Source organism: Xyrauchen texanus, chromosome 11 (genome assembly GCF_025860055.1).
Source record: "Xyrauchen texanus isolate HMW12.3.18 chromosome 11, RBS_HiC_50CHRs, whole genome shotgun sequence".
Classification (NCBI taxonomy): Eukaryota; Metazoa; Chordata; class Actinopteri; order Cypriniformes; family Catostomidae; genus Xyrauchen; species Xyrauchen texanus.
This window is the reverse complement of record NC_068286.1, coordinates 14,982,462-14,995,500: the sequence shown is the minus strand read 5'-3', so window position 1 is coordinate 14,995,500 and position 13,039 is coordinate 14,982,462. Positions and strand designations below refer to the sequence as shown.

Sequence of the window (13,039 nt, the reverse complement as noted above, 5' to 3'; positions counted from 1 at the left end):
AAACTGATGAAAGTTTTTCTTGCCTTTAGCTCTCTGTTTGCTTGGCTGTCTCTGTTGTGGCCATGATCATCTCAGTTATTTCACTTGTTTTATACTATATCAACATTAATTACAACCTGACAATTTAATGTACCGATGATGAACCAGAGAAATTGTGCGACCAGTATTATGGCACTGTATGTATCTTACACCCTAATATGAGAAAGTTCTAGCATTTTATATTAAGAATACAGCACATTGAAATAAAAACGTATGCTGACCAATAAGGACTCTTTCTTTAATTCAGCATTTCAGCAGAGTGAAGATAACCATCTCAGTGATCTTTATTGTCCAGACAGGAATGTTCTCTGCTTTCACAGTTGTGCTGTATAAGCAAAAGGAGTACTTTAATTCGGTAACAGAAAACAGTAGTTTGTTTTAACTTTTTAAAAATATATTGTTTTAGGCCAGGTCATTTTTTACATCATTGATTACATTTGCATTGGTTATCATTCATTTTGCTTAAACCAGATGTTTGTTTTACGGTTGTTTGCAATACCTGTAAACTGTCGATATGTTTACGTCTCGTCAATAAAAAGAAAGAAAGTTTAATATTTGCACAGGAAAACGGCAAATCTGGCTGTCCAACATGAAATTAGCTTTTAACCTGGCTGTCGCCATGGTGCATCAGTTCTTGAACTAATTATTGAACTTTCCTAAGCTTCCAGAGATAGCTTCGCGAACCTAAGTTCGACGACTCAACGAACTGTAAGTTCGCCAGGACCTTATTTTTTATTTTTTCCCCCTGACCCTATCGGCAACGCTTTTCAAGCGGAGTCTTGTGAAAGAGCCTTGACATTATTGCTGAAAGGTAAACTTCGGTAAGTGGTCGCAAGTCAGCTGGCAAATTAAAATATTCCAAGGTACGGTCCAAAACAGGAAGTTTGCCAAGCAACACACTCATGGCCTAATTAATATTCATGAGTTTAGCAGTAGTAGCACTAGTAGGATTCGTAACGTTGCTACAGGATGACAACACAGACAACAGTCCTCCCTAAAACCAGAAATATGTCCCCCGATGACTGATCATACATTTTAGATGGGTTTTCTACTGGACCTGAGGTTTGTTTTGCTTCCTACGGCAAGCGATCAAGCTTTGTTTTGATGCATATATAGCCAACTGCGGTCGAATGATAAAAAAAACAACGTTACTTAAAGGAATATTTCGGGTTCAATATAAGTTAAGCTCAATGGCCATGATTTGTGACAATGTTAATTACCACAATAAATTATTTCTACTTTCCCCTCCTTTTCTTTAAAAAAAGAAAAGAAGATTTATGGGTAACATTGAGGCACTTACAATGGAAGTGAACGGGGACAATCTGTACGTTAAATACTCACAGTTTCAAAAGTATTACCACAAGATGTAAATTATATGTATTTGAACACGATATTAGTGTGATAAAATCACTTAAAAAACAAGTTATTTACAATTTTACAACTGTGTTGCCATGATGACGTAATTGCGTAAACCCTAAAACGACTGTTTAAACGATAATTTAAACAACTTTACAACTCAAATAATACACACGTTTTAACAGATCAATTAATGTAAGTGGCTATTAAATGATAAGCTTAACATATCTGTCTTTAAAACCTCCAAAAATGGGCCACAATCACTTCTATTGCAAGTGCCTCACAGTGACCTCATACATTTATTTATTTTTATTAGAAAAGATTGAACTAGTTTAAATTATTATTATTGTTGTGGTAATCAACATTAAGCTTTTTTTTTTAACCATGCTTAACTTGTATTTAACCTAGAATATTCCCTTAACCCTATTGTGAAAGTTGTGCTGTTAGATGTGAATCATGCTCACTACCATTACTACATGATGATTTTTTTTTCCATCAAACCTCATATCAATAATAATAGTCTAATAAAAAAAAAGAGTAGTTGCTGCCATATGCTTACTTTCCATTTTACTTGTGTGTTTAAAACACTATAAACTATTTCTGGTTTTGATCATTTGGTCGTAGGGTCTGCTGGGAGTGTGGTGGAGCTGAGCTTAAAATAATGAAAAAAAAAAAAAAAAACGTCTGTTTATACTGAGAATTTGTGTATATATTCGTTTAGGGGGATCTGTTAGTACAGTCAGGGGTTCAGACTGATCAAACAGAACCTCTTGGGATGGTATTATGATGATGACTGTATGTTGTTCGGTCCGTAACTGAGTTTTGGCCTGTATGCATATGAGTGTTCCTGAAACTCTTTGATTTCCTTTTAATAACAACAAATTTCCTTCCTTTTTGTTTCTGTCAGAGTTCTGTGATGGAGATACCAACTGTGACCGACATGAGTTTTAAGCCCATCATCATCAGTGGAGTGGTGGTCCGAGACAAAGAGTTCCTGTGCAGGCTGGGTAAAGTGCTGGAACTCAACTGGCTTCATGGCAAAGACCACAAGGCATGCTTGTGCTGACACATTAATGACTCTGATGGACTTGTGTGTATGTTTATGGGAAGTATAGATCTGTAATTCAAAGGATATAATTTACTATTTCTCATCCTTATAGATTTGATTCTGGCATGACTTGATATTTTAAACAAATTCATAACCATTTCACCTGTCCATAAAGGCAAAAGTGACATGCAATACTATTTGTAGGCTGTTTGAGTTTAACTTTAAATGGTTCAAATTCTGAGTTTGGCAAAGCATTTACTGTGAGCAGTCTTGAGCTTTTGTTTACTATTACACCTTTTTGCTATCTCTCAGGCAAAGAGAGCATTGATTGAAAATACCCTTGCCTCCTTTGCTTGCGATGCTGTGGAAAACAACGATTTCATCTCTCTACGAGCCCTACTAGAGAAGGTAACTAAATTTCACATTTCCTAAAAGGCAGCCTGTAACCAACACAGCAAATTACACTAAAATTTAGTCTTTAAAACAATTTTTATACACAAAGTGCTTTTTGTTATTAATTTTTACAACCTTTTAAGGTTGATGTCAATTGTGGAAACTATGATGGTATCAAGCCTCTTCATACGGCCTGTGAGTTGGGGAACTTAGACATGGTTAAGTTCTTACTGGCAAAGGGGGCTTCCCGTGAGCTTGTGAACCGCTTTGGAAAGTGCCCATTATACATGGCCATAAAGAACAGGTACTTAACCTCTGTGGGATTTGAAATGGGCAGTAGACTCTAGAGCTGCAATTAGTTAGTTTAGTAAAATCTGTCAGCTTCTGTTCAACTATCAAAGATATTATTATAATGATTCCAGAAGTTTCAGGAACTACTTAAGATGTTGTAGTCTTGAATTGTTTTGTGGTTTTTAGCATTTTAAATAAGATTATTTTAAAATAATTTCAATAATTGTAAGTCATCTTGTGACCCCTTTATAAGTTTGTAGAGCACCCCTTATAGGCCTCCTGGTTGAGAACCACTGATCTACACCACATGTGTTGCCTCTGTCTGGTCTTACCTTGACATCTCATGCTTCAAATATCAGCTGAATTTCAATCCAAACCAGCATTAGGGGGCAGTATTGCATCACTTGTTTATGCCTCACTTGCGCACTATTAGAACTGAGGTATATATGAGGATACATTTGTGCCTAAAAGATTTGCATTCGCAGAGTAAGATTTGTAAAAGTGCAAATCAAATTGCTAGCATAAAACAAGATTATGGACACAGAACATTTTGTAAGGGTTTGAATTAAGTTGCAAGCATAAGAAGAAAACAAAAAGTCTCACAATGTTGTTTTGCTTTGCATAAATGTAATGCATGTGTTTTGAATCTGTAACATAATATTTACACAAAATAAATTTGATCTGTATTCTTCTGACTTCCATTTTTTCACCTAAATATGGCCAAAAAACTTTGCAAACCTGCAATTGGAAATATGCAAGCAAAGAAAGGGTGTCTTGAACAGAAAAACAGTTTATAATTAGTCTATATGTCTATTAGTCTAAATAATTAGTCTATATGTCTAAAATATATATATATATATTGCAAAAGTGTAAATGACTTGTGTTTGTGACAAAAATAGTCTGATATACATTGTTCTGTCTTACCTTTTGTTGCGCTCACACTTTTGGCACAACTTTCTCACTTAAGAGTTTTGCACGCGCAAGTGGGAAGGCGGGTCTACCTGCGTCTTATAACCAATCAAATTATATTTTTGTTGGCCAGTTTACTCTGAAGTTCTAAATTCAGAAAGGTACAAAAATCTTATTTCTTTTTTCTAGTACTTGCTTCCATCTAGTGGAATGAAAAGACTTTTTAAAGTGAGGTAGAGTAAACAGAACCAGAATTGTATGCTTACAAGTTAGGACAAAAAAATTAAATAACTTTCTTTTTATCATAAATATTATAAACACATACAACATTATTTATGAACAATTGGAGTCTTTATTTATTTTTGGCTAAAAATTTGACATTTTTTAAAATTTATTTTCTTGTTTTAATGGTGAGCTTTTAAATTTGAGTGTGAAAAATTGTGGGTGGCAGTCCAAAAATGTAACAGAGTTTATGTCTGTAAACTAGTATTATCTGGAAAATATATTCGCCACAAACTCAAATAATTTACACTTTTGCAATAATTTATTTGTACACAAAACTGAATCTACGCGGTTTATCCATTTTAATGTTCAAGACATCGTTTATTTTCTTGCATATCACTGATTGCAGGTTTACAATGTTTCTGGACATATTTAGGTGGAAAAAAAAAGGTCAGAAGGATACAGATCAAATTTATATCATGTTAATATAAAGTTACAGATTTACAACATTATGATTTACACTTATGCTGCAAATCTATTTTTCTTACACTTGCAACTTCATCCATAATAAAATGTTCGGTGCTTGCCAGTTTTTTTTACACTTTCACAAATCTTACTCTGCACGTGCAAATCTTCGTAGTATTAAATTATCTTCATAGGTGTAGCAGCGAGCTTAGTGTGTGAGAGTATTTTAAAGAAGGGAGGAATGGTTTCTGTCTAGTGCTTAATGGACAACTATGTGGCCTATATATATATATATAATAAAAGTACATCTGTCATGTCTGAGACAGCTGTCTCCCCGAAAATAAGCAATATAAATTATAAAAATGCCAGCAATAACTGTTGTATTGTTACAAATTCCAATTCTTTTAGGCATTATGATGTTGTCAAGCTCCTGCACATGAAAGGAGTCCCTGTTAATCGACACCCAGTGAGAATTGCCATGGAAATGATCCAGTAAGCAGCATTCCTGTAACCCCCACCCCACACACACACACAAATTGCAGTTTCTACCAAGTTTAATCTTGTTTTTCTTTCACCTGTCACTACAGAGCAGTACGAAGCAGAGATTACCCCCTACTGCATGCCTGGTCTCTATCAGGAGTTGACATGGACACTAAAGACTATGATGGGTACACAGTAATGCACGAGGCCGTCAGTCTACGAGACAAAGCCATGATTGCCAAGCTACTGGAATATGGTGCAACACCACTAGTAAGTACGGAGAGGGGGGTAGTATTAAGGTAGACTGGCTTCAAATGTGGTAAATGTCATAACTAAAACTGTAAACATCATTTAATATTAAAAACATTGATCATATATGATGTATAGGCCTCGTAACCAAAAGCATTTTTTAAAGGTAGCCCAATAGATGTGTCTGAAAAATGTGTGTAAACCATTTTGTTTTTTTCTGTTTTTCTCTCCAATTTTTATCCTGTCTGCTCTCAGGAGATAAATGTGTGGGGAGAGACAGCCATGGATAATGCTCAAAATGAGACCACAATCTTGTCACTGTTTGACCCTTATTTCACTGTGCGTTTCCCCACAAAAAAAGCCTATCTGCTACATAAGGAAAAACATTCACAGAGATAGAAATAATCTCTTTTTCAGCAGCCTTTTTAATCATTCTCTATTTTCCTGTTTTACTCTCCAATTGTACTTGAACACACTGAAAGAAAAAATGAAATAAATCTATGCATACAGTATGCGTGAGTGTGTACAATACTTTGTGTCATGTTGTTGATTTATAGAGTGCACAGCAGACTTTTTAACATAAAGGTGAATTATAACCCTTATATGGGATACATTTGTGAAGTTAGATCACCTAAAGACAACAGGTCTGATTAGAAGAAGTACCTGGGAAATAATATGATATTCAGATTAAGCAATTACATTTCAGATAGGTGTGCTTTTTTTCTCTTTATCTTTTTATTTCCTTCATCAATACCTCACACTCCATCCCAGTAGGTGGCGGAAATCCACTGGTTTACAAAAAGCCAATAAATCCAAAGAAGAAGAACAATAATGTGTGACGTTTTTTTCTGGAAAATGCAAAGCAGTCTCCATTTCGTCAGTAGGTGGCACGAGTGTTCCTTCCAAGGAAGAGGAAGCAGACATTTAAGGGAAAGAAACTTCTATGGATTCCTTTAGTAAAGTGCGAGTTTGGTGATGAACGATAGAAATGATGTCCTTTGCGAGACATTTAGTTTGACACTGATGTAATAATGCCTACTTAAAACTCCGAGTGAATTTAACGCTTAAAACATCGTTCAAATTGATGTCAAAATATTTTAATCACCTATAGTTTGTTGGAGAACGCATTTAAATTCCGTCTCGACGGAGCCTGTTTGGCGTCCACGTGGCGTTCAGTTCGAAGATGGGTCTGTTTTTATATCTTATACTTTCAGTTTCATACCTGCTGATACCGTCTGGTCACACCCTGGAATGGAATAATCAGTCTAGTCCCCTGCAAAATGTGCGGTCATTTGTCAAAAGTTTTTCCGAGGAGGCCCACAGTTATCTGGTCTCTGTTGTCGGTGAACAAGTAGTCGACTCGTCTCTCAAGGTGAGCTCATATTTGTGACAAATATGAGCCGTTAATACGGAATTTTCATTGTATGTATTCACATAATAATGCTTTTAATTTGAATGTAATTTGATGTACTTTTGTTTATAAAAACATTGATTACATTGCATGGCCAGGTGAGCCCCCTAGATTATCCTTGTGACCCCCTCCCACAAATGTATGAAACCCCTCTTCCAATCCGATGAAGAGACAGCCACATGCCCACAAGATCAAAATGACATTTTGGTGATTAAAAAAAATAATAAACATCTCTGTAACATTGCGTATTTATTGGTATCAGTGTGTGCGCAGTGGTGCGAAGTGGCTGTCCGACGCAGTGGCATCTGCCCTTACAGTGGTCATCCAGTACCTTACTGAAATCCTGGAAGCAGCGGGAATTGACGGTACTCTCCATTTACTCATCTACTGTAGCTTATAGGCACAAATTAAATTAATAAAGCAAAATATTTAGTTTGTTTTATTTAATAATTTTTTTTTTTAGTGTACACAGAAAGAACTATAAGTACGATATTAATTGAAATGTCAGTAGTGAAAATCTAATTAAACTGGTGTCAGGTAAGAAAGAAAATAAATCAAAATTCAGGTTGTGGCAGAAAGTCACATATTTGGTTGCCGCCCTGCATACCTCTCCAATAGGATAGGGAGTATTTTTTTTATAGTTATTATTGTAGTTCTAAAATCAGGAAAGATTTCCTATTTTTTAAGTATTCTTGCATCCAGTCACGAAATGCCGCTTTACCGCTACTGCTTCCTGATCATAGTGGCAGCACAGCCTGTCCTCTCTTTGAAGCCAGGTTAGCCTCTGCCGGTTGACCTCTATAGCCAGGGCTTTGTGATGAATGGAGAACTGGTGTTTGTTTTTTGTGTTTTTAAATGCATTTCTATATCTGTCTGTCTAGCCAAGCTACCCTTCCAACAAGTTACACCAGAGGGAGTCATTTTCATCACTCAGTGGGCTCTATTGGCTTTTACTGCTTATTGGATAATCTCCCTCATCCTGAGGTTAGTCGTCGGGGCTGTGTGGCAGGCTTTGTGGCTGCTGAAGTGCATCTTTGCAGTTGCCATGTTTGGATTGATTCTCAGTGATACTGGAGCCCCTACAGAAACCACAGCGTTGAGGATAGTGGGCCTAGTGTGTGTCTGTGTCCTGTTAGGGATCGGTTCAACATCAGAAAAGCGAGATACACACCTTGAGGTCAAAATCAAGATGCTGGAGAGACGTCTGAGAGAGATGGAAAAAAGCAAATTGGAATGACTGAGAGACCCTCGTACAGCCCATAAATAACCCTAATTGTTTTCCTCCATGATAGTGTGTTGTAAATCTATCATATTATGGTGACATCTAAGCAACAGAACCATGGTTTCATTTTGTGTAATCAGGAGATGCTTGATCCTAAATAAATATGGAAGGTGCTTCAATATTTTCTAGTAGTTACAACATCATTTATTTACAGTGAAACTGTATGAATTTGCAAAAGGGTGCTATAGCGAAACTGCAACTGATTTTTGAAGGGTTTCATTATTAGCAGATGATTATATAGTTTGCAGGTACTGGGGCTATAGGATGTGGATATTGAAAAAGACAAAATGTGTTTACACTGGATTCAAATAACCATGTTTTTGTTGCTTATTACATTATTCAGGGTTAGGGTGCACAGAGCAACACAAAATGGATTTAAAGGTTTTCAATGACAACATTTAAAAAAAGAAAATTAAAAAAATATTAATTATTCATGTCACTTACAAATGCAGACATTTTTTCCATCTACCATGGTCTTCATTTACTAAATTGAACGATGAAGATGAAGAACCAACACATGGGTTTTAAAATCCTGTCCTGCATTCAAGCAATTCTTGATCTGACCCTTTAAATGACTTTCATTGGTGTAACCTGATGTACTTAGATTAATTCAGTCTTATTAAATATTTTTATTTTTACTTGAATAAAACCATTTGTTACCATATGAAGCACATGTAGTAAAAAGGTTACCTGACAAAAAAAGTTATTTTTACAGCATTGACAATTTCTATGTGAAACTTAGCTGTGAGTGATAGACTGCAATTTAAAGTGTTTTTGGATCGTTCTGTGGACAAAACATTGTCCAAGAACATTCAGTAGGCAAAAAACTTCAGACAACATGAGTTGTGGAAAATCAGATGTGATCAAGGAACTTTATACAGCTTTATACTGTGTGCCATTGAAGAGATGTTAAGTGTATCCCACACAGCCTCTTTGTCATTCCCATTAAAAATCAAAGATGGCGCTAGCGCGAATAGGGTCTATTAAAGGGATAATTGAACCAAAAATTAAAATTCTCTATTTACTCACCCTCATGATATCCCAGCTGTGTGTGACTAACTTTATTCACCAGAACACATTTTTTTTTGAAAAAGGCACAAATTGTATCTCAGTAGGTCTTTAAAATGCAAGTGAATGGAGATTTCTCTTTTGAAACTCTGAAAATCAAAGTTTAAAAAAAGTACTTAAATACTTATCTTATTCGCACCAAAAGCTTTGTGTTGCTTTAAAAGACATTAAGTTAACAGATGGTTTATTGATAAAGTTTATGCTAACTCCATAATCTCCATTCACTTGCATTTTAAGGATCTACTAAGCGAAGATATTTTTCCATTTTTCATATGTGTTCTGGTGAATAAAGATTTGTGTGAACTAGCCCTTTAAGCTTCATATGCAGGTTATTCCTCTGGTTTGCATGGTGCTGTATGAGCAATAGAAATACAGTATATATACATTTTAATGAGCAATATAAGATTTGAAATTCTCTATTTACAAGCTCCTTTTAAAGGTTGAAGTAAATGGATGTAAAAAGAGTTCAAATAGATACTGTTAACTATAAGAAAAGATTTGGCAACGAATCTAGAAGCAGCTATGTCACAGTTACCTGCCACGTTCTACATTTAGCTGCAGTTTCCTGGTGAAATTAACTACAGGCACTACAACAACTGTGCGTTTTATTCACTCACACAAATCATGACAGCAATGGCTGATTATGACTTTATAAACAGTTATTTTTCTTACTATTAATCACAGACTGTTGTGTTATGACACTGAAACACTAACATGGTTGGCAACCTTTTTGACATGGAGTGCTATTTTTATTTTCATGGTCAATGGCACAAAAAAAAATGCACATCTAAGTGATATTCCAAAGTTTGAGTCTAATTGTTAAAATGTTTCTATTTTGCACTTTTAATTGTTTATTTTTCATTACAAATGATACTATCAGCATAACAGTTTGAGTGAAAAATTTGTGCAAAACCCGCATGTGAAAAATCTTGCATGTTTATTTTCACAGAGCATCTTGTGAAAGTGCTTTAATGAAAGAAAACCTGTCCATTTTGTACAAAATGAGTTAACAGTTAATATTACAACTTTGCTTATTTGATTACTGATCAAATTGTGTGGAATCTTAAATATTATATTATGTCATACATTTTTCAAAATCATGCATAGTGTATTTACAAGCACGTAAGCAACGTTTTTTATTTTAGCTGTATTTTATTTATATTAAGTTTTTCACACCTGACCTGCATTCTAATCTACGTCTTGCTGCAATCCTTCCTTGTGATCACGCATTGTGTTTTCATCAGATGAATGGGAGGCTAAACACCATTAAAGTGTGACTGAACTCACGCTGTGCATGCAAGCAATTCATGCATCACAAGCCGATCAACTATTTAGCCCTTTTCAGTAGGCCATCGCACCTGCAAAATCCTAAAACTTTATTTCCAGGTTTAATTTATATTTTTAATAGACTTTTTTTTAACCCCACGATGTGGGTTTATGTTTTGCCTTTTAATCGTATAATGTAATTTTGAGTATGACTATGATTTAAAGAGGTTGTACCTGTATGCTGGGTTGGAAATCTCAAGGATTAATAGTGGTGTTTTCCTTATTACATCACGTGTTCTGAAAGCAAAAAGAAAGAAACGAAACACTGAACGTATTCATCCACGCAGCCTGACCGAAGCAAAGCGGCATGTTTACTCCCGCAATTAACCAAGAGTGAAGCGTTGCCAGCTCGTGATGCTGGCTTGCAGGTGCTGCAGTCTCGTCACATTTTTACATTTTGTTTAGCCTCCCATTCAGCTCATGAAAACATGTTGTGTGATCATGAGGAAGGATTACATCAAGATGTAGATTGGAATGCAGATGCAGATTTCCATATGAATAAAATAGTCTACTCTCTCGCTGTTGCGCCAGTGATTTGCCCTCTGTGTGCCAATTCTGGCATGTGTGCCATAGGTTGCCGACTCCTGCTATAACATAATTTGTAACACGACACATTTAACGCTTGTATTACAGACCAACCTACATTTACATACTTATTCCTATGTGATTAGCTCACACCATAGCTCACTGCTATTTGAGTCCAGCCAAAAAGGAAAGCTGACACGAGAGAAAAAAAAGTGTCATAGAAGCAACAATAAATGACATGGTTGCTTCTGAAAATATGCCTTATGTCACATTTGCTTTTCCACACTATCGGTTATGTTTAGGACCAGTTTTGGGTTAAGGAGGTATATTCTACTCATTATAACCTCCAATATTCAGATTCACAAAATCGAATATTCACCTTGGAAACATTATCTGATTATGACATAATTTCACTCACATTTGGCACCCCTCACTGGACATTTCATTGGGAAACTGCAGCGAAGCATGTAATTTTGTTTTGCAAAAATGTTGCCAAGGTCACAATGTCCTAACCAGAATCGATAATGCAGCATGCTATAAAATGTATCTAGAATCAAATCAAATCACATCTTGTTAGGACACAGTGTTGGGGCCCCAAAATCCTCCTGTTAGAGCATACCTGACTCACATCATGAAACATTGCACAATATGATATATCCTCAAACCAAACTACATCTGCATGCATTTTTTTGCTTTGTGGGAGAAGTGTAAAAAGTATCTGAAAGCTACTTTGTCTTAGTCTTTTACAGCACTTGAGTCACTGTTTTAACAATAAAGATGTAAATTCTTATTTTGTTTGTTCAAATTCTTTCTTAGGTAACATCCACAATAATGTGTTTTCATTTGAAAACACGTTTATTTTGCAATGTTTATGCCTCTCCACATTGAATGGTTCTTTTCCTCCATTGAAATGGAGACTTTTGAAAATGCTTTCTAGTACCGCATAGTTTGGAAGATGAATGGCATTAGCCAATCAGAAACATTACAAACGGGTTAGTGTGGACTTAAGTCTAAATTCATTTTTGTGGTAATCAACAAATGCTATCAATTGAGCTTAACTTGTATTGAACCCACAATATTCCTTTAACACAATATGCTGTTAAAGATTTTAATTAACTTGGATATGTCTGAGATATATATATACACACTCACCTAAAGGATTATTAGGAACACCATACTTATACTGTGTTTGACCCCCTTTCGCCTTCAGAACTGCCTTAATTCTACGTGGCATTGATTCAACAAGGTGCTGAAAGCATTCTTTAGAAATGTTGACCCATATTGATAGGATAGCATCTTGCAGTTGATGGAGACTCGTCAGACCAGGCAACATTTTTCCAGTCTTCAACTGTCCAATTTTGGTGAGCTCTTGCAAATTGTAGCCTCTTTTTCCTATTTGTAGTGGAGATGAGTGGTACCCGGTGGGGTCTTCTGCTGTTGTAGCCCATCCGCCTCAAGGTTGTGCGTGTTGTGGCTTCACAAATGCTTTGCTGCATACCTCGGATGTAACGAGTGGTTATTTCAGGCAAAGTTACTCTTCTATCAGCTTGAATCAGTCGGCCCATTCTCCTCTGACCTCTAGCATCAACAAGGCATTTTCGCCCACAGGACTGCCGCATACTGGATGTTTTTCCCTTTTCACACCATTCTTTGTAAACCCTAGAAATGGTTGTGCGTGAAAATCCCAGTAACTGAGCAGATTGTGAAATACTCAGACCGGCCCGTCTGGCACCAACAACCATGCCACACTCAAAATTGCTTAAATCACCTTTCTTTCCCATTCTGACATTCAGTTTGGAGTTCAGGAGATTGTCTTGACCAGGACCACACCCCTAATGCATTGAAGCAACTGCCATGTGATTGGTTGATTAGATAATTGCATTAATGAGAAATTGAACAGGTGTTCCTAATAATCCTTTAGGTGAGTGTGTGTATGTAATATATATATATATATATATATATATATATATATATA

At 35.9% G+C, this 13,039-nt stretch overlaps 2 protein-coding genes across 2 annotated transcripts; both read left to right on the top strand.

The window, feature by feature from the left end:
• The first annotated feature begins 973 nt into the window (after positions 1 to 973).
• Positions 974 to 5,956, top strand: si:dkey-9i23.14 (60 kDa lysophospholipase). Its single transcript, XM_052138008.1, has 7 exons — positions 974 to 1,101; positions 2,303 to 2,446; positions 2,756 to 2,851; positions 2,980 to 3,140; positions 5,132 to 5,215; positions 5,311 to 5,473; positions 5,708 to 5,956. Exons 2-7 carry the CDS (start codon positions 2,312 to 2,314, stop codon positions 5,849 to 5,851), a joined length of 783 nt encoding a protein of 260 aa, XP_051993968.1. The 5' UTR covers positions 974 to 1,101; positions 2,303 to 2,311; the 3' UTR covers positions 5,852 to 5,956.
• Positions 5,957 to 6,346: 390 nt separating this feature from the next.
• On the top strand, positions 6,347 to 11,848 carry tmem109 (transmembrane protein 109). Its single transcript, XM_052137474.1, has 3 exons — positions 6,347 to 6,824; positions 7,126 to 7,228; positions 7,745 to 11,848. The coding sequence occupies exons 1-3, from the start codon at positions 6,636 to 6,638 to the stop codon at positions 8,098 to 8,100; spliced, it is 648 nt and encodes a 215-aa protein (XP_051993434.1). The 5' UTR covers positions 6,347 to 6,635; the 3' UTR covers positions 8,101 to 11,848.
• The last annotated feature ends 1,191 nt before the right edge of the window (positions 11,849 to 13,039 follow it).

Bases quoted from the DNA above. Each gene is read 5' to 3' on its own strand.
- si:dkey-9i23.14 (XM_052138008.1), top strand. From the start codon at position 2,312: ATGGAGATACCAACTGTGACCGACATGAGTTTTAAGCCCATCATCATC. The intron at 2,852-2,979 runs GTAACTAAATTT...CAACCTTTTAAG, and splicing joins TACGAGCCCTACTAGAGAAG to GTTGATGTCAATTGTGGAAA. The intron at 3,141-5,131 runs GTACTTAACCTC...CAATTCTTTTAG, and splicing joins TACATGGCCATAAAGAACAG to GCATTATGATGTTGTCAAGC.
- tmem109 (XM_052137474.1), top strand. From the start codon at position 6,636: ATGGGTCTGTTTTTATATCTTATACTTTCAGTTTCATACCTGCTGATA. The intron at 6,825-7,125 runs GTGAGCTCATAT...TATTGGTATCAG, and splicing joins TAGTCGACTCGTCTCTCAAG to TGTGTGCGCAGTGGTGCGAA. The intron at 7,229-7,744 runs GTACTCTCCATT...CTGTCTGTCTAG, and splicing joins GGAAGCAGCGGGAATTGACG to CCAAGCTACCCTTCCAACAA.